The 21745-nt window shown below is 42.0% G+C and overlaps 2 protein-coding genes across 2 annotated transcripts; both read left to right on the forward strand.

Moving 5' to 3' along the window:
• The first annotated feature begins 104 nt into the window (after positions 1–104).
• LOC136441951 (lactadherin-like) lies at positions 105–2058 on the forward strand. The gene is made up of 4 exons (XM_066438515.1): positions 105–135; positions 830–996; positions 1470–1616; positions 2047–2058. Exons 1-4 carry the CDS (start codon positions 105–107, stop codon positions 2056–2058), a joined length of 357 nt encoding a protein of 118 aa, XP_066294612.1.
• Positions 2059–4029: 1971 nt separating this feature from the next.
• Positions 4030–21334, forward strand: LOC136441952 (uncharacterized). The gene is made up of 34 exons (XM_066438516.1): positions 4030–4150; positions 4379–4560; positions 5011–5157; positions 5412–5553; positions 5994–6172; positions 6575–6721; positions 6994–7135; positions 7550–7804; positions 7900–8091; positions 8490–8684; positions 8951–9073; positions 9274–9396; positions 9852–9971; positions 10296–10541; positions 10732–10898; positions 11112–11199; positions 11454–11650; positions 11852–12076; positions 12238–12787; positions 13017–13189; positions 13416–13664; positions 13856–14116; positions 14319–14479; positions 14783–14875; positions 15307–15844; positions 16083–16233; positions 16540–16757; positions 17343–17517; positions 17644–17834; positions 18006–18468; positions 18667–18827; positions 18941–19195; positions 19356–19503; positions 19991–21334. Exons 1-34 carry the CDS (start codon positions 4030–4032, stop codon positions 20149–20151), a joined length of 6939 nt encoding a protein of 2312 aa, XP_066294613.1. The 3' UTR covers positions 20152–21334.
• The last annotated feature ends 411 nt before the right edge of the window (positions 21335–21745 follow it).

A 21745-nucleotide genomic window follows, 5' to 3' on the forward strand; every position in this document is an offset into this window, starting at 1 on the left:
CAGGCAACCGCGACAGAAGTACCCCCGTCACGAACCTACTGGACAACTCAACTGATGCCCGTTATGTGCGTTTCCTACCTCAGACCTGGCATCTTGCAATCGCCATGAGAGCCGAGATTGTGGGCTGTTACGCCAGTAAGTTTTAACACAGATGACATGTGCCTATTAGTAAGCATTCATAATATCTTTAAGTAAATCGGGACTGCTTGATTAATTCATTTCCTTTATCATTGTAGAATGATAGGACGAAACGATGAGCATGACATTTTTAAGACGTTTGTAACCTAAGGATGGAAATAGTCCCATGCGCGTTTCTGTTATGAGCCTGGTGGATCGTACGTTGTAGAAACGTTCTGACATTCCCTCTCCTTTGATGGGGTAATGGCAAGGCCTTATGTTAACGTCCTATCTCACTCATAACGCAAAATAGTGTCGACGATTTCCATTTTGAATCCCCTTATATGCCAACATGTTATTCCCTTGGAAAATGCACTTTCATCGCTCCACGTAGGGTTTCACTACTAAATATCAGCCTGTAGACACGGTGGGTAAGACATCATGTTTGTGTAACGGTAAGGGTCCTGGAGGTCCTGGGTTCGAATCCCCTGACATGCCACCATGTTATTCCCTTGGAAATTGCTCCTTCATCGCTTCACGAAGGTGAAAAATGGGTACCTGACTTCGGTTGGGGAGGTAAAAGGCAGTGGAAGGAAAGGGTAGGGATTCACTACCAAATATCATGCCATAAACACATGGGTAATACACCACTGCCCTTACTGCCTCAAAACGGCTATTGGCCTACCTTTACCGTTACCATTTTACCCCCCAGCATGTAGCGATCCACTTGGGATGGAATCTGGTGCCATACCTGATGGCAGCATCACTGCATCCTCCTTCTTTTCTGAGGGTCATGAGCCTTACCTCGGACGGTTAAATGTAGTGCGCGGCCATGGCGTATGGCTACCCAAGCACAACAGCATCGGAGAATGGTTGCAGGTAGGCATACTTTTCATTAACTAAACAATCGTGTTCTTTATGTTATCTCCCAACTGGTAAATTGGCCATTTATCGGTCTATAAATTTATCACTATATATTTTAGTTTACCAGTGAATCATAGGGATTAAGCGGTCCTGCCAACACCGCCATAAAATGTCTACCTTGCCGACGTTTTCGTAACTCCTTAGTTTCTTTGATCAGCCTTGTTAGATGGCTTCACCACATAAGCAGCACCACCCTGCCGTTGCAAATGTCGGCCAGGAAAATGATTTAGAGTTTGTGATATTTCGAGCAGGTATGCCATGCATTTGCCACATTGAGAATATCTAACTGCACAATCACTTTTCGCCAATATAGTCTAGTTTCAGCCATCATGTATATCTTCAAGATATCGGTAAATCCACTGCTCTTTTTGCCTCTTCATTTTGCATTCTATAACAAAATAACCAACTACATGTGTATTGCCTTTCAGGTGGATATTGGTCAACTGAAGCGCGTCATGGGCACCATCATTCAAGGTCGCCCCACTAACGACCAGCGGGTGACGTCATACAAACTTCAGTACAGTAAAGATCGGATTACTTGGACAACATATGCCGGCAGCGATGGATCAGAAATGGTATGTTAAAAATTAAGATACCATTTGTTATTGTTTTAATTTTAAACTAATCAAAGTTTCAGTTTAGCAGAGCGGTTTTGATTCATTAGATTTATCTGCATATTTAGAGTGTTGGTGTTGGACGGATTGTACAGAAACCATTTGGTCATTGATAGTGATGAATATCTTTTTCGTCTAGATAGACAGCTGAATAACCTAAACTATACAGAAGAGTTAAGGAAACCCCTCATTGAACCCTCATCCGACCGTATGGGGTCCGTTTGGACCTCAGGCGTGTATAAATGTCTGCCAAGTCAATATTTTTCGTCGGAAAAAAGTTCCTTCCATGAGTTTGTTTTATCAACATGTCTTACAACTTCTTAGATTTTTTTTTACCGAGATTGGCTTTTTGTAGGAGTTATACTCTAAAGTTTGCGGGTTTTCCCGCTAGGGTCCGAATTGATTATTGCGTAATAATATGAGGGAAATTTATTTCCAACAACAGAATTTTGTTATCATTGCTATTATCTTAGCAACAAGTTTATGTTACGTAGAAGAACCGACTTTTTAAGAATAAATGTAGCATTTAAGTGTAAATGTGTTTTTTACTCATTTTGTATAAATCATCATAAAAAGAGATATGAGTACTAATTTTTACAATAAAACCTGTCAGAATATTCCAAATAGATCAATTGAACATTATAACAACAAAAATCACAACAATAGCCAACAGGGGAAGTCTTTCTGATAAAAATTGACTAGGGTATAAATATGTGTGTGTCTTTGGCTTTGTGGCAGGCTATGATGTATAACTTGTCAAAATATCTATTGTATTAATATATGCACACTAATTAGCATTAAGATCCACCTTAGATATATTTATGAGCAAAACAAAGTAGGGTCCGTTTGGACCTCATACGGCTAGAGTCTTTGCAAAAATGTATCGGTCGGATGAGGGTCAAAGTATCCGTCTACCTTCCAGGTCTTTCCAGGCAACGTCGACAGGAATACCCCTGTCACTAACCTACTGAACTACCCAGTTGATGCCCGTTATATGCGTTTGGTGGTTCAGTCCTGGGTTGGGGCACCAGGCATGAGGGTGGAGATTGTGGGCTGTAACACAAGTAGGTTATTACCTGTATCAGATGTGGCTAACATCTTTAAGGGGGATTTAGAAGTCATTCTTTTCCATATTCAATATAGAATGTAAACGTTGTCGGATGAACATCTCATCGCGTAAAGATGGGAACAATACAGAATAGTTCTTACAAGTGAAGCTATCAGCATTGGGAAAAAAATGGAAAACACTCTCTAATCTTAGATCTTTACTAATGTTTTCTTCTACTTGATCCCCCAGCTACAGTTCTCCCAGTCTGTCCGTATATGCTTGGGATGGAATCCGGTGCCATACCTGATGAGAGAATCACTGCATCCTCCTTCAGTCCTCATAACGAGCCTTACAAGGGGCGATTATACGGAGTTGCCGGTGGGGGTGCCTTTTTCCCCGGGTTCAGCACCACTGGGCAGTGGTTGCAGGTAGGCATACACATTTATAAATTGCATAATTGTGCTCTGTATATTAGCTCCTTTTGGAAGAGTCACTAAATTTAGCCAATACGTTCAGCAGACTACTGAATGAAAGGGATCTATGGTTCTTACAGCACACATCCATGTCCTATGAACATATTTACCTGGTCGACGTTTCAGAAGCTCCACAGTTTCCATATTTCCAGTTCCCCCAGAGGAGTCTGATAAGAATGTGCCGCTCCTTGCAGCAACGCCACACAGCGGTCCGAATTATCGGCCAGAAAAATCTTTTCAAGTTTGCGATGTTTTGACCTGGGTTTTTCTTGGTTAGAGAATACCTCACTGTAAAATCAGTATACATCAATGTGGCCTAATTTTGGCCTACAAAATATGTATTAAGCTAGAGGTAAATCTCAAGTTTTGCTACTTATTTTGCAATCTATAAAGAAAAACAATTGCCTTTCAGGTGGATTTTGCGGAAATAAAGCGCGTCATGGGCACCATCATTCAGAGTCGGCTTAATCATGCCCACTGGGTGACGTCATACAAACTCCAATATAGTACAGACCGGATTACTTGGACGATATATGCCGGCAGCGATGGCTCAGAAATGGTATATGAAAAATCAATATGTAACCTTTTTTTTAATTAATTAAAATAGCACAAGCGGACAAAGCATGAAGTTTTCCCGGAGATTTTATCAAGCAGAGAGGTGTTGATCTATTAATTTATTTGCACTATTCAGAGTGTGGGTCTTTGACGGATTATACAGAAACTATCTGGTCACTGGACTGATAAAGCTCTTCCTCGGAATCTAGAGCTGAATAAATTCATCATACAGAAGAGTGGAAGAAACCATCATCTCAAGTATCAATTTATGTTCCAGGTCTTTCCAGGCCCCGTCTACATGAATACCCCTGCCACGAACCTACTGAAGAACTCTGTTGATGCCCGTTATGTGCGTTTCGTGATTCTGTCCTATGAAGGGGCGCAGGCCATGAGGGCGGAGATTGTGGGCTGCAACACCAGTAGGTTATAAACCTTGATAAGATGTGCCTAAACATTCCTAGCATTTTCAGATACAATCCAAGATTCATTCTCACTCATTATCAATTCAGAATACATGTGCAAACGTTGCGAGATGAACGTGTCATCGCGTAAGGATGACAACAATACAAAATAGTTGTTACAAGTTATCAGCATCGTGAATTGGAAACACTATCTTTGCTAATCGTTTCATCTACTTGACCCTCCAGCTGCAGTTCTCCCAGTCTGTCCGTATATGCTTGGGATGGAATCTGGTGCCATACCTGATGGCAGCATCACTGCATCCTCGGTCGATGGTCCAAATACCGAGCCTTACCACGGGCGGTTAAACGGAGCCGCTGGTGGAGGTGCCTTTTTCCCCGGAATCAGCATCGTCGGACAGTGGTTGCAGGTAGGCATGCAAATTCATGAATTGCACAATCGTGATCTGTATATTTGCTCCTTTTGGAAGAGTTACTATTTTTAGTCAATAACTTCAGCAGATTACTGAATGAAAGGGATTTATGGTTCTTACAACACACATGCATGTCCCAAGGATAAATTTACCTGGTCGACGTTTCAGAAGCTCGTCAATTTCTATCCTCAGAGGAGCCTGGTAAACATGTGAAGCAACACCACCCGGTGGTCCAAATATCGGCCATGGAAACCTTTTCAAGTTTGCGATGTTTTGACCTTGTGTTATCTTGCATTTGCTGTACAGAGAATACCTCTCTGTAAAATGTCAATGTGGACTAATTTTAGCCTACAGAATATGTATGGAAGAGATAGGTAAATCTGCTTTTCTTGCTTCTTATTTTGTAATCTATAAAGATAAACTAATCTAACAAGTATTACCTTTCAGGTTGATATCGGCGAAATGAAGCGCGTCATGGGCACCATCATTCAGGGTCGGCTTAATCATGAGCAATGGGTGACGTCATACAAACTCCAGTACAGCACAAATCGGATTACTTGGACGACATATGTCGGTAGCGATGGAGCAGATATGGTATTTTAATTTTTAATTTAAACAAAATAGCATACAATGACAAAGCATGAATTTTTCCTTGGCATTTTATAAAGCAGAGCGGTTTAGATCCATAAGTTTTATCTAGTACGCTATTGATAGTGTGGGTCTTGGACGGATTGTACAGAAACTATTTGGTCACTGGTCCTTCTTGCCTTTCTGATCTTCTTCTAGATCTAGAGCTGAATAAACTATACAGAAGAAACCCTCATCTTAAGTAAATGTTTACCTTCCAGGTCTTTCCAGGCCCCGTCTACATGAATACTCCTGTCACGAACCTACTGAACAACTCCGTTGATGCCCGTTATGTGCGTTTCGTGATTCAGAACTGGCGTGGGACACAGGCTATGAGGGCGGAGATTGTGGGCTGTAACACCAGTAGGTCATAAACCTGGATGAGATGTGGCTAAATATTCATAACATCTTTAACTGGGATTTAGAAGTCATTCTTTTCCATATTCAATGTAGAATAGAAACGTAATCAAGAGAATCACGTAATGATGTGAACCGGCTGGCAAGTAGTCTTTTATAATGTATCATTAGGTGCTTACACTATAATCATTGTATTGTGAAACTGAATCGAATTGTTTAAAGGAAGTCCAGACTTTGGTGCACAGTTATACTAACTTAAGAAAAAGTTCTATTAAATGATATAACCAGCCACGGGACTTCGGAACTGATGTGTAAGGGAGGTTATGCATTTGACTAAATAGATGCAACGTAGATAGAAGGTACAGTATACACAAAAGTAGTAACAAGTATTTGAATTAGGATATAGGAATTTCTTTGCTAATTGATTCATCTACCTGTTCCCTCAGCTGCAGTCATCCCGGCCTGTCCACAAATGCTTGGGATGGAATCTGGTGCCATACCTGATGGCAGCATCACTGCATCGTCGTTCCAGTCTGCTGGTAACGAGCCTTACCGCGGGCGGTTAAATGGAGTTGCTGGTGGGGGCGGATGGGCAGCCAGTGGCAACACTGGACAGTGGTTCCAGGTAGGCACACATATATATTCCTAAACCAATCATCTCCCTGTTCGAACTGAGGCTATTTTCTGTCAATACGTTCATCATCTTGGTAAATCACAGTGATTTAGGGTTCTTACAACGACCTTAAAAACATTTACCTGGCCGACGATTCGGAAGCTTCTCAGTTTCCCTTCTCAGGGGAGCCTGATTTGACTGAGCTTCTCCTTGCCACAACGCCATAATGCGTTCCTTAATATCGACCAGGAAAATATTTCTTGACGTTGCTGCATTAAGGGTATTTTATTGCAAAATTAGTATCCGCCAATTTGGCCTAAGTTCAGCTTTCACAATATATCTTCAGGAAAGAGTTAGAGCTATACTTGCTTCTTAATTTGCATTGTATAACGAAAAGCAACTGTTGCCTCTAAGGTGGATTTAGGTGAGATGAAGGGCGTCATGGGCACCATCATTCAAGGTTACCGCACTGACGACAAGTGGGTGACGTCATACAAACTCCAGTACAGTACAGATCGGATTACATGGACGACATATACCGGCAGCGATGGATCAGAAATGGTATCTAAAAAATCAAGACATCCTTTTTTTTTATTGTTAGATTAAGGAAAATTCCATAAGCATTATTTTTCCGGAACATTTCAAATAGGAGAGCGGTTCTGATCCATTTGTTTTATCTGTGCTATTATTTGTGTGGGTCTTGGACAGATTTTATAGAAACAATTTGGTAATTGATAGTGATAAAGATCTTCTTCTAGAGCTAGAGCTGAATGAGCTATACTATACAGAAGAGTAGAGGTGATCCTCATCTGAAGTTTCCGTTTAACTTCCAGGTCTTTCCAGGCAACGTCGACAGAAGTACCCCAGTCACGAACCTACTGGACAACTCAACTGATGCCCGTTATGTGCGTTTCCTGCCTCAGACCTGGAATCGTGGAATCGCCATGAGAGCGGAGATCGTGGGCTGTCAAACCAGTAGGTTTTGACCCAGAGGAAATACTCCTCAATATTCCTCAAATATTCAAGTGGACTATTTTTTTTCTATCCATATTCACAAAGAATACATTGAAAGAAAAAGAATGTCAATACATGAAACATCATCCGGCACACATTTCTTCACCGAAAAATATTGCATTGTGATAATTCGTCGAGTAGCTTTAACGAAACCCAGAGATAGATACGCAGTTTTAAATATAATTTGATGTATTTCCATAGAAGGTAATCAACCATGCGATGTAAGGGTAGTTGTATCGCTAAGCAATAAAGAGTTATAGACGTGTATTTACGGGTTTTGGGAATTGGGAACAGCATTCAAAACATATTAGTCTACTTCACCCGACACATTTATCTATTGGTTACTAAAACTGCCGAATCGGTATCCCTGCCCAGCATTCTGTTCAATCACGAAGCACGTAGAGGCTGAAACTCTGACCTGGGACATTCCCAAGGCCGACTCCTCGCCCTTCACCTTCGAGGTCAAGGTCAACACCAGCGGGTCCGGCCTCATCTACCTCTACCCTTGGGATGGCGACATGACGGAGAATCAGGACGGGTACCGCGTGAAGCTCACAACTGGACAGTCACAGATAGCGAGAACTAAAAGGGACGGGGGCCGGGACGACGTTGCAAGTTACCATTCAACAGGTAATGTTATTTGCTATGGTGATGCAATTAGATCCAATCATACTCCTATTGTTTGTATTTTGGTAGCATTTATCATAATGTTTTTGAATGTGTAGAAATGACATCGGCTGAAGGGTTCCGACGGTTCTGGATCTGCTGGTCGAAAGGCGGAAGTGTTGGAGTGGGGAGGGCTGGAGAGATGGAACCCTTCATGAACTGGACAGATCCTCAGCCAGTCACTGACATCGGTAGAATTGGATACCGGACTTGGGGTGTTCCCGGGGACTTCAAATTCAACTGTACTAAAGGTAAAAATATTAACTTCTTTAATGCCGCAACGTCTCACAATGGAAGCTACGTTTCCCTGCGTAAAACCAATGTCACTGAAATTTTTATAGTCAACTAGTCTAACTTTATAACCGTGATAAAAAATCTAAGGGCAGTTTACATCTGTATATGAATATGATTTCCTGTTTGTTTTGTACTTTATCAAATTTTTCAAGACCAGATTTGACAAATCATATTTAGTTCTTTGGCACAGGAACTAAGTATGAACAAATACAAAACAAAAGTTCATTCATTATTTAAATCTTGATGAAAGACCTATCCTAATTATGGCTACAGGATATAACTGTTAGAAAACATGTAATGTATTTATAAGAACCTATCATGCAGATTTTCCTTTTCAAACACTGTTTCTCATCAGCTGGATTTCCGGGAGTGTGTGTTGACCCACCGACCCAAGCCAACACTACCGGGCCCGTGTGCGACTGTCCTTATCTGCTGGGGGAGAACTGTACCTACCCATGTTCTCCTGGATATCACGTCATTTCCGCTGACGTCATAACCAAAACATGCAGGGCAAATGGTACATGGACAGAGCCGGATATTTTCTGCCTAGGTACGATATAAAGACGCCTTTATAAAAGAAAATTCCACCTGCTGATGAAATGATAATCTACTTTAACTACCGCGAATCAAATCCTACATTTGCTCACTGCGTCTGAAACTGTTCCTCAGAGACAGCCTAACATGACGTCGGATTCTGTAAACCGATTGTAGCCTACTATTTCTGCTGATGCTGTAAGAGATTAAGCGATTTTGTAAAAACTGGTGTCACCATAAGTCTCTACATTCTACATTCAATCTGCTCTCTTGTTTGTACAGATATTGACGAGTGTTCCACTCGGAACGGAGGCTGTAGCCAGACCTGTTTGAACACTGGAGGAGGTTACAACTGTTCCTGTACTGAAGGGTTCGAACTGGACGGAGACGGGTATAACTGTTCTGGTAGGTCATATATGTTTCTCTTTCCTTCTTAAATTTTGAATGACTTCTATAACCATTGTTTGTCTGAAATTTAAACTGGTTTGTCGATGATGCGATTTCTGCCTTTTCTGGCAGCAAACAAATGAGAGGTCTGGAGGCAATTCAATGATCCTTCACATTGGTTCTTATATGCTTCAATTTACCGACTATCTTGTCTGTAGATGTTGACGAGTGTTCCACTCTGAACGGCGGCTGTAGCCAGACATGCTCCAACACTGTAGGAAGTTACACCTGTTCCTGTACTGAAGGATTCGTACTGGACGTACACGGACATGCCTGTAATGGTAGGTTATTTGCTGTGACAGTCTTATTTGTACTTTTCTCATACCAAGATTGGACAAAGGAATGAAATAATATCAGACAGAAATGAGACATGAAAATTGTCACCTCGCGGTCATAGTTTTCCTTAGCAGCGGATCCAAGCAGTTCTTGGCATCTACTTCAGAAAGGCACGTTATAGAGCCGTTATGAAGGTGAGGGTCCAAGCGGGAGATACCAAAAACCAAATGATACAGGACTTATTACTTTGGCATAGAGACGAGTTTCATAATGCTAGACTTTGGATTAGACTCAACGATATAGAAAATGAAGGCGACTTTGTTTGGAGGATGACACTCGAGTGTAACAGAAGAATCTACCTGTAAAATGGTTATGATAAACAGGAACCTTTCCTACTTCAGTCTATTACATTATTGCTTTGCTATCAGTCTTATAAAGATGTTTGTTTTCTGGTCTCCAGATATTGATGAGTGCCTCTTTGGAATCGGCTGTAGTCAGACCTGCATCAACAGTGTAGGAAGTTACAGCTGTTCCTGCATTGAAGGGTTTGTACTGGGCGGAGACGGGCATGGTTGTTATGGTAGGTTTTCTGTTGTACCGTCTTAGTTATTGTCTATGCTCGATACTTTCGTGAGATGTCAGTTTGAAATGTAGAATCATTTATCAGCATTGTTCTACTGGCGTAACAAACCAACACGAGCACGAGGCTTGTGATAGGTTTTATGTAGCTCATCTGTTTTATGTAGGTCCATCTGTTTGCTATTTGTAAGCTTGAAGAGATCCAAGTTGATTTACTTCAAATGCCATATCTTAAAGTGAGAACACACAAAAAAACTTAACAACGAGAACAAAACAAGTGACACTGGGAACTAGAGTACTAATGAGTTGTACATCCTTCTCGCAGAACGTACTACACTAACAGCATCAACATCGACAACAACAACAACAACAACATCAAAATCAACTACAACAACAGCACAACAAACTACGACGTCTACAACATCTCCTGCTCCATCAAGCAGCTGGTTCCCGACCCCACAACAGACCAGCACAGCTCGTCTGATGGACACTTCCACCGTGTTCAATATGGATCTGATGCCTACAAGCTCAACAACAACCGTCAAAACGACAACGCCTTTCGTCTTTGGAGGTAAATGAAACTGTGCGATGTCGAAAAGAAACATGTTTTGTCTATTTTAGTTTATTTGATAATATGGATAACAACTCCCTCTCCAAGCAGAGTAGAAAACGTTTCTTCTTGCCAATATTCTGATATCAGTTTCTATAAAGCCACCATTCTTCAGTCAAATTTTCTTTTTCTTATTTTCTTTTTACCACAGATTTTGACAATGGAGATTCATCTGATTATTTGGATGATGAAGCTTCCAGCATGTCGCCCATGACCACCCTCCCCACCCTGCCGCCCAGTACAGCTGAGCCTACACCTCCGCCTCCTGTTGTCATCACCACTCAAGAATCCTCAACCCACGCGCCTTTTCTAATAGAGGTACTATTATTACAGATTGTAAATTCATGTCTGATTTGTTACCAATGGTTTAAGGTTGATCACATAATCTATGCTGTCCATTTTCGCCGGTTTTCAAATCAGATAACATTGGCGTTATTTTCTAAATGATATGTAGAACGCCAGTTTTCAAACCATATGATAATAGCGTTATTTTGTAAATGATATGTGACGCAATAATTCCTCAAACTACAGGAGGAGATACCTGGTCTAATCAAGACTCTTGGTGACAAGGTGAACGACTTCAGTGGCTCACTGGAGGATCGCAAGGAGCTTCTCAAAGGTTCTTGTTTCTTTTACGATCCTTCGTGGGACTTCGTATTTAGATCTACAGATACTGTCATCAAATTTCTTGGCAAACAATGTAGTTCATCAACTAACGTAGTGTTAGCTATTATCGTGCAGTACCCGTTATCGTCCACTTTGGGTAATGTCGACATGTCGAGATCTAGTTGTATAATGCAAAAGCCAGTTGTCATAAGTAAGCAATAAAGAACGACAAAAGTAACTTATTACGTTTCAATACAAAATATACAGAAGTGGCTGACGCGTCATCCTCGGTACTACGAGCTCAGAGCAGTAGCAGGGAGGCGGTTGCTATGGAGACGACCATTGACCTTTCCTCCGGCGTCACAGATGGGTTGAAGAACTTGATAGACGTCCAGTCTCTCGACCTTTCACCGATGGAGCAACTGCTGCAAGAGGAAAAGGAACAGGAACGTATAAAGGGGCGGGTTGGTGTCTTTCTCTCCTATCTACTGGTGCAGATTTACTCTATTTTAATTTGCCTGGAACCGTAATCTTCATTGTCAGTAGCAAAGACTGTCCGGATGGCAATATTTGGAAACATTTCAATACGATATTACGACGAAACTCAAAGACATGCTAATCTATCACAAATTCACCTCACAGAGAGAATTTGTGCCCTAATATAGCTGATGAACGAAACGAGAGATCTGCTAGAACTGCTGGATGCGGCAGCAGACAAACTGTTGGAAGAGACACCACCGGAAGGAGAAGGTACGCCCATCCGGTCTGACGGCGTGCTCACGGCCGTGAAGAAGAGCATCCCTGATGTCGGCATCGTCCCTATCAGTCAGGATGTCGGCTCCATCGTGTTCACAAAGGAGGACAACCTTCCTGAGGATTCCACATTGAAGGTGAAAAATATTCCTAAAATGTCCGCATTTAAACCCTGGTAATACGTCACTAAAACAAGTACGTACAGAATTTTGTAGCTGGTAACACACAAATGTGTCCAGTGCGCACGAAGGCTGTGATCAACAAAGTGTAACGAAGTTTTACTCCGTGACTACCGCAGGTTGTGGCATTTGTCGAGGATCCATTTGTGTGGAGTGTAGAGAATGCCGAGGTATCCTCATCAGTAATCATGGTGACGATCACCAGAAACAGTGGTCTAGCTGACTTGCAGCCAAACATCACCGTCGTAGTCAAACAAAGGGTGCAATTTGGGACCACGAGTGACGCAGAAGACCAGTATCATAATACCCTGCCGAAAGCATACAGGAGGAAACTCGATGATGCAGGAAGATCATTCCCTCGGACCAAGGTTTCTAGTCATGACAACAACATGAAGTATCACGCCATGTACATTGCCGATGAAGGCCAGGTGCCCCTGCTCAGATTCTCAGTCGATGACGTCGACACAGAGCTGCAGGTGTATTTCCGGTTTCGCAACTTCCCAACTGAGGAAGAATACGAATACACAACAACTGTCAAACATTCTGAAGAAACTAATTTTGACGGCTTCGACATGCCATTTGGCCTCGTTTACTCCGATTTCAATATTTCATTTGTCCCGGAGATCCGAATGGAACGCGGATGGCTCATGGTCGGCGTGAAGAAAAAAGGTAGACATTATCTGATCACTACGTTCGCATTTCTTGAAGCTGCTCGACGCTGCTTATATTTCGTTTGGAATGTCAAAAAATGAGCAACGCAACAAATGAACACTAAAGTTTAGGGCCATTATGAGAAGTGTCAATTATTCAGTATCGAAATACTAATTATGTTGGGAATAAAGGCATTGCTCGCTCAGGAACGAACACTAATGCCTCCCCATGTTTGGTTGTGTACTAGGCGGAGACCTCCCCCACGGTGGTTTGAGACGACTCCTGACGTCAGCGGTCCCTCAGACCCCGCCCCCTCCAGGTCGTGATGGCAGCCCGGCAGGATTCACACTGCAGACTGTTGCAGTCTCCTGTCTGATGCGGGGAAACGAGGATCAGACGTGGGATAACCGCCGCTGCAAGGTTGTACTCACCTACCGATCTTTATTTCTTACTACTTAGCTGCACTTGTTAACGCATCCGATTGTAGGTTAACTACGTAACAATTCCTAGAGCTCATATCCTTTAAATGAACAAGCATTAGAGAAAGCTGATTTTGATTAACAGAAAATTTATAGTCTGTCTTTTGCTTCTCCTGTTGCTTCCCTGACAAAAGTAATTTTATTACACTGTATTATCTGCACCGCAGGTTGGGCTTGAAACGAACGAGACGACCACTCAATGCAAGTGTGACATGACACCACAAAGCGATGGGAAAAGCTCTAGGGTGATTCTGGCAACTTCTTTTCTGGCGCTTCCTAATTTCGTGCACTTCGACAAGTTTGGTACCAACATTGACAGCAAGCTGTCCAGAAATTCGACCGTGTATGGAACGATCTTAGCGCTGTGGATGATATTTTTGATGTCCCAACTATTGATATTACATTCAAACATCAGGGTACGTCAAAATCAATACTTACCTGATTTAGTGATTATTTGAAAGTTCTGTATGATATTCTAAGCTTAAATCAATGTTTTCAACAATTGAACGCTCTTGTTTCCGACAATGGCATTATTAGTCGGTGCCATGAAAATCAGCTATCGAGTGTTTATAAAAAATGTTATATCTAGACATCAATGCTTTTTCAGAGCCACATCGCTAAATTCACTGCAGTGGCCGACAGCTTTGCTCTTGGACATGAAGCAAACCTCGCCGAAGCAAACGCCAACATGGCGGCTGTTCCCAAAGTCTCCACAATCCCATCTGAGGTTCCCGGTTCGGAATACGTCTACGTCGTGTCTGTTCGTACGGGAACACAGCCTGATGCCGGCACGGCGTCTGTAGTCGGGCTGATGATCACTGGGTCAGAGGGCAGGACAGCCATGGTCACTCTCAACCCTGAAGGCTTGGTGAGAATTGTTGTGCTTATATTTCCGCGTCTTTGAACCAGCAAAAGAAAGACACGACAAAGGCTTTTATGGCCCAAATCCTTAGTTTGATTTGCAGTGGTAACACGATATCATAAATAAAGAAATGCAGACATTGCCATTGATATACGAAACTGATAACCGATAGCCATAATCTCACATCCCTCTGTTTGTATGTCTTTAGATCCTAGCCAGAGGTGGTGACACGTACCACATCATGGTGACACCGGCCTCAATCGGTAAGCTCCAGTCTGTGCAGGTCTGGCACGACAGCTCCGGGAAGGGCGCCATGGAGTCACTCTTCATAGACAGCATTAAGGTCTGGGACATACAGACAGAACAAGGGTGGGTGCATGAGCAATTTTCGATGTCTAATTGTTTCAATCCCTAGTTTAAGGCGGTGCCTCCAGGCCAAAGTGTAATCTACAAGATCAGAAGTTGTAGGAATTCACTTTTCAGTGATACGGATGCCAAATGAAAATAAAACGTAAGGTAACGCTGTCAATGTGTAATTTGAGACTTCAAACATGATTTTCTCAATCTTAGATGAACATTTTTGAAAGTAGATAAACATTTGGACTGAGCTTCGCCTGCTCATAACAGATTTGAGATCATGAGTAAAATTGATGCCTGTTTTTTTGTCCACAGTTGCTGTTTCCCGTGTTATACCTGGCTGTCATCTAACAAAGGAGACGGTAGGACAATAAGGACCTTGCAGGCAGCTCCTGATGGAGAAATGCGGTAGGTCCCGCAGGTTTTCACCTGCCCTACATTTTACGTTGTGGACTTGAGTGAGTGAGTTGGTGAGTGAGTGAGTGAGTGAGCGAGTGGGTGAGTGAGTGAGTGAGTGAGTGAGTGAGTGAGTGAGTGACTGACTGACTGACTGAGTGATTGAGTATGTATAAACCATTTGAAATTGTGATTCGTAGTCATTGAAGGATGCAGCCAATACATGACATGGTAAAAAAACTAAAGATGGGATTTGACAATAATCTTAAGTAGGAATGACACTGCATTAATCTGCACCAACAATAACGCTAGTACGATACTTGTCTTTATACATGTTATAAAATATTCTGACCAAATAACGGGTCGAAAACCAGACAATATATTATACAATAGAAGCAGTTCTCTCTGGTTTCCTTTGAGATATGTCGTCTTATTTACCTTAGGATGTCCGAATACGCCCTGCCGACATTTTCGTACCTTCTGTACGACGACCATCTGCTCCTGTCAGCCGTGTATAACTCTGGTGTGAGACACTTCAGCCGGGCGCAGCGCCTGGTCTGCTGCCTGACCCAGACCACCCTGTGGATGGTGGGAAGCGCCATGTGGTACGCGTTTAAACTGGGTGCACACGAGGTCACTTTGTTCGACGCTAGCGTCACCACTCTCCGTCTTTCGGAACTGATTGGTACTGCAGCAACATCGTTCACAGTGTTCCTGCCAGTTTACGCCATCCTTGTGCCCATGTTTCGCAAGCAGTCCCCGTTGGAAGATCACATTCCCTCAAAACTGATGAAATCTCCATCCACCTGCCGATTTCCGTACAAGACAGTGGCGTGGATCCTCGCCATCCTGACGTCCGTCAGCAGCAGCTTCTTCGTGATCATGTACAGTCTGCAGTTTGGAACTGAGAGAAGCCAGGCCTGGCTGAAGGAATTCGTTCTGACATTCCTGTTCTCTACATTCCTACTGGAGCCTGTTGAGGTTGAATTTTTTTTTTATTTTCCTTTGCCTAGATGTAATGGCGTCAGCTACTTTCAGGGATATGCAGCCCTCATAAAACACAACTTGAATGTACTACTAGACAAACTTTCAAAATGAGGGTTTTGACCATCTCTTGGCAATGCATGCTGCAGAACTTCGTAGATAACTTTCAAAACGTGGTCTCTCATAACCGCATGTACAGGCGAGCTTGTGACTTAACCAATGTACGCATTTGCAGATTTTTCTGATAGCCTACACCAAGGCAGCCATCATCGGACCCATTGTGTGGTCTGGGACAGCTTGTGTTCGGGGAGTTTTGGGGACGAAATCATCGGACCAACAACGTTCTCCAATCGGTGTTATTCAGAAGAAGAGCAAGGATTATGATGGTAAGTCTCCACAACTTCCACATGTATGGCCACCGTAGACAGCTACGACCATAGTTGCCAGTCACTGGACGCCTTTGTTTTGTTTCACAAAGAATGCAAGGATTATGACATGTTTTGTAACTATTTGACACGAAGAAGATTCTTGATGACGGTTTTACTAATCAACTAAAGGCTGTGTATGATGTATTTAGTTGGTTTAAAGAAGCTCAGAATGGTTACTTGGTTACCTTTACTGTAAGATAGAGATTTTTTCTTTGTAGTATTTCAAAAAACTAACGGCATTGGTGTTCTGTATTTCCGAATAAGTTCCTGGTCGGAGGGTTTTACCACCAGCCCCGAAGAAAACCGACCATGACCCGAACTGGACCGAGAAGATTACCAAAGGTAGAAGCATCCTGGTGGTCCTGGTGTTTCTGCTGATCTTCACCGGGAATGCCTTCTACATCGGGGTTCTGGGCTTCGACAGACACGCCTACTACGTCAGGACCTCGCTGGAGAACAGCCTACTATCCGGATATAAGGAGGTATGATTAGAAAAAAAAACTGCCGTTCTTAAGCTACGAGACCCTCCAGTGGATGGATACCAAAATGATTACTTTACTAGCATGACATTTCTTCTGAGCTGGTAAATTACATAATTGAAAATCCAACTGTTCTCCAAGTAAAAGAAAAGAAAATTGACTCACTAGAATTTTCGACCACTTGGTCTTCATCAGCTGACTGACCCAAGTGATTACGCACGTGTGACGTCAGCACTGGGTCAAAGTCAGGGCACACCAATCTTCTCTCAACCGGGACGGGGGGCGCTGCCAACTTCCGACGAACTTTGATCCAGTATTCACGTCACACGCGCGTAATCACGTGTATACGGCACTTGGGTCAGATACCAGATGAAGACCGAGTGTTTTTGTTGAAAAATTAAGAGATTTAATTTTCTTGAGACGGAGAACAGTTCAATTTTTCATTATGATTACTTTCATTGACCTTCCGAACAACTATCGGTCTATAAGCAAGTTGTACAAACTTAGAGACAAATTGCCGCTTAATTTTTATGTTGTCTTCTCTGGAATCTGTGCACTAAAATACTGTAATTAATTTCCCTTCTGCAGGTCACCACAGTAGACGATGCTTGGGAGTGGCTGTCGTCTGAACTGATGCCGTCCCTTCACCCAGAACATGGATACAGCGGGCAGAAGCTGAGGTGGCTGGACAAACAGTTTCCGGTCGGAACAAACGCATTCCGGATCGGTCCTGTTCGCCTGGAGAGAACCACCAAGTATCCAGGTGACAAAGCACTGCGAATCCCAAAGCTTTTGTTTTGTGTTTCATTTGATTTGTAAAACTGGTCAATAATTATTTGTACTCGTTATCATATAATAGGTTTTTATTTGGATCTCCATTCAATTTCAGGGAACCCAATAGACATAGACCTCGAACACAGTAACCAAAGGCTCTATCCTGAGCTGTTTATGTATCTACAAAACGAAGCTCTTGGCCGACAGAGTGGACGAAGCTGTTTGCACAACGGAACTACCAGTATTGTCGACGACTTTAGGTATATCAAAGACACGTTTGCAGTATTTGATACTGATGACGTCTTGGCAAGTTTTCTTATGTACAGTAGACAGAGAAGAACTACGCAAATTTCATCATTGTATTCTATTAATTAGTTTTATAACCTGTGGATCTTTGTCATTGGCATTTGTAATACAGCTTCGATTTGTTTATCTACCTTTCAGCTTGTCTTATAAAGTACTGTAATTGTGTTTCAGAAACGAGACTTGGACCTGCCACGAGATGCTGGTCAGGCTGCTGCAGTGATAGAATTCCTCAAACAAACCAACTGGATCCTGATGGTTTCAGACACTCTCATCCTCCGGATCAACTTCTACCACCCTGACGTGAAGCTGTTCAGCACCGTTGTGTTCAGGCTGCAGTACACCCCAGGGGGCGCTGCTTATCTACAGCCCAGTATCGAGACCTTCCGGCTGTTCCAGTACCAAACAGCAGACGACTTCGTTCAGATGCTTTTCCACATCTTGTTCATCCTTTTCTTCATCTACAACGTCCTGAATGAGATTTGGAACATACGGAAGAGCGGCCGTCTGTACTTCAGCAGTTTCTGGAACATCTTGATCCTGTGCAACATTGGCTTGTCGACAGCCGTCATTGTGACATTCACACTTCGGTATATCGAGGCAGCCGCTGCATTAGGTGACATGGAACAGGCAAAAGGTATTTGGCAACAAAGTATCCTAACAGTTTTTACGCTTGGGAGAAACCAGATTTGTTAAGGCAAACTACGAAACCGTCTTTTGCATAAGTGAAAGATATCATTTGCTGTTACGTGTAGTGTTTATTGTTCAAGTTTAGAAATTGTCGAGATACCAAGAGACATTAAAAGTAACGTTTTTACATGTGGATTTGTTACAGGGCTGTTCGGCATTAATGAGTTTGTGGACATCAGTACCGCCAGCCAATGGGACGCAACCTTCAAGGAGGTCCTGTCCTTCTCCATCTTCATCAGCACCTGCAGCATCCTCCGGGTTCTCAACTTCTCCAGGGGTGTTGCTACCGTCTACGCTCTGCCTCGTGTACGTGGAACTCATCTTCCAAATCTATATCCGAGAATCCAAAGTTGTAGTCCATTTTGTTGTTCCATTAATTTGTAAAACAAAAATAAACATTTTTTTTTCGTTTACACTAGCTGGTATACGGAGAAGCCCTTGCGTTTGCGGTGTACATGCTGGTTGTTATAGTGGCCTACGGCTTCAGCGGGATCCTGATATTCGGAAAAAACATGGAGAGCTTCTCCGGCTTTAAGAAAACGTCGTACGTGCTGTTTGAGATGAGCTTGGGGAGGCCGTTCGTAGGTGTCTTTGCGGACGACATGAAGACAGTGGATCGTGTCATGGGACCTGTGTATTATTCCACATTCGTCATGATCTTCGTCTTTTACCTGGTCAGACAAAAATTAGTTTATTTAATTCTGCATTTTGGATAAATACATGTATGTACCACCACCAACCATCGAAAAATATTGCATCTAATAAGTGTTTCAGCTTAAACTCCAACAACCTGTCTTAAAGAGCATTATGTACGTCTGTTTATGTTTCCTACAGATGAATCTGGGAGTCGGGATGCTCTGTAACTGGATGAGCTACTGCGAGACGTCTGACGACATCGGCGTGGACACGGAGATGGGAGATTACTTCTGGAACTCCTTCAGGAGTCTTCTGGGCATGCGCCATAAGTCAGAGGACATTGACGGTAATGTAACTTTTTTCTGTGACCTTTTTGTCACTTTTGAAGGTATCGTAAGTATTTTGAGGCAAAGACATTTAAAAAATTAGAAGGAGGTTTTGTTTTGTATGTCAGTCACCCATGTCTCACAGTCTTATCAGCTCTTGGCATTTCCTATTTCTTTAAACCACGAAGTTATTTTCCCATGGCAACGTTTAACTGCATGTACAGATAGTACCACTGCTCCTGTCAGTCAGAATAGATAGTAGGTAGTCATTTTAGTGATACCAGCAGGTTGATACTTACTTGATACTCGATGAGGTCTCCTCAACGTTCGATTGAGTAGCCTGCGTCAAGGTTCACAGCTTTGAAATATCCCCAAATTTGCTATCAAATAACCCCACAATTGATAAAGAAACTTTAGCGTAGCCTTTTACCCAAATCTTTTGTTCTGTTTAGCATTACATATGAGAAATGTATAATATACACCCCAGATATTTTGTCGTTTCTGTAGATGAAGCACAACTTCCTGACCACTTTATGGACGAAACCCTCCAGCGGACGGATACGGTACTGCAGGAAGTGGACAGGGTGACTGATCTGATGTACAAGTTTGAGTGCAAGAAGCGTCAACTGACTCACGTTCCAGCAGGCACTTCGCGAGATCTCGTGTAAACTCCGATCTCAAGCAATTTGGCTAGCTTGACGTATCAGTAAAGGCTCGACATAACTGAAATGTCATGCGATAAATACTGAATTATTTCAACAAGCGAGGTTCCACCTCAACTGATTTAAACGTTTTAACTAAGAAATTGTAACTAAGACATTTTAACAGGTATGTCGTTAATTTTAGTGAGAGAAGGTATGAGAAGGTGTTGAATGTATAAATGAAGTTCTGCAATACAAAGCTCATCGTTTTGTATTGGATTCACATTATTGAATTTATGCATGTATTTATAAGGTATAGTTACTCTTAAGTTTAAAATCGATTGTCATCTTTTATTATTTCATCTTAATCGAAGTTATAGATAAGAATCTTAAATTTACATTTCATCGCACGTGTGATTATGGCGTTAACGACTAACAATGTAGATGTTGTGATTGCCCTTAAGAATAGTACAGTTTAGGCTAACCTACGTTTTGCCCCAGACCTTAATCTTGTCTTAACCACTGACTTCGAACAATTTGATCATCTTGACGTACCAGAAAAGGACACAAGCTCGACATAGCTGAAATATTATATGACAAATAGTACATGATTTCAACAAGCGAGGTTTTACCACTGATTAAACTTTTTAACTAAGACATTTTAACTAAGACATTTCAACAGGTTTAATGTAAGTTTGAGTGTGTGTATCGTATTGGATCTATGAATGTATGCATATATTTAAGGTATAATTAATCTTAAGTTTTAAAATAAATCGATTGTCATTTTTGTCCAATTTTTTATGTAATCAAGGTGATAGATCAGAATCTTTCAATTCTATTTAATTGCACATCTGAGTATGGCGTAGACAACTAACAATGTAAATATTATGATTGTCCTTTTACAGTTTAGGCTAACCTACGTTTTGCCCCGAATCGTACTCTTGTCTGAACTGTTTCATGAGCTAATGAGCTAAAAACAACTAGGATGAAATATTTAATATTAAGGTTCTTTGTATGAATCCTCCTATTCCTTCTAATTGAAGATTGCAAATATGATCATAGTGTGACCAGGTAATGATGTAGGTATTGTAAATATCCTTAGGGCCCAGGCTAAGCCATTGTTTGTATCAAATCTTGTCTTAATCTTTATCATGAGCAAATGTCTTACAAACTAGGATCAAATACGTAATAAACAATGCTTGGTACCAAATTTTAGTCTTGTCTTAACCCCGTCCTAGACTGGCTTTTTTGGGATTCCTGGGGCCAGGGTGGATCTTTCGCCACCCTCCCCCCCCCCTTCATAACTGCCAGACAGTATGATGTACAATCATCAAATCTGCAGGGATTAATTTAACTATGAATCGTAATCACTTCTGTAATTTCATCGACAGAAAGAAAGAACACATTAATTTTGCCTTGAACATTTCATGGATCACACCCAAAAATTCAACAGACATACTCGCAAAAGCAAGAAATGCAAACGGTTTCAACACTTCTAGCTGATGTGTGTTATAACGATTTGGTGTGTGCTTGACACAGGCCCATGACTGATGTAAAACATAATTAGACTCGATAGGCTCTTCTCGAGAAGAGGTCAGGGGTCGAGCTCCTCATAGAATTT

Source organism: Branchiostoma lanceolatum, chromosome 9, assembly GCF_035083965.1.
Source record: "Branchiostoma lanceolatum isolate klBraLanc5 chromosome 9, klBraLanc5.hap2, whole genome shotgun sequence".
Lineage (NCBI taxonomy): Eukaryota > Metazoa > Chordata > Leptocardii > Amphioxiformes > Branchiostomatidae > Branchiostoma > Branchiostoma lanceolatum.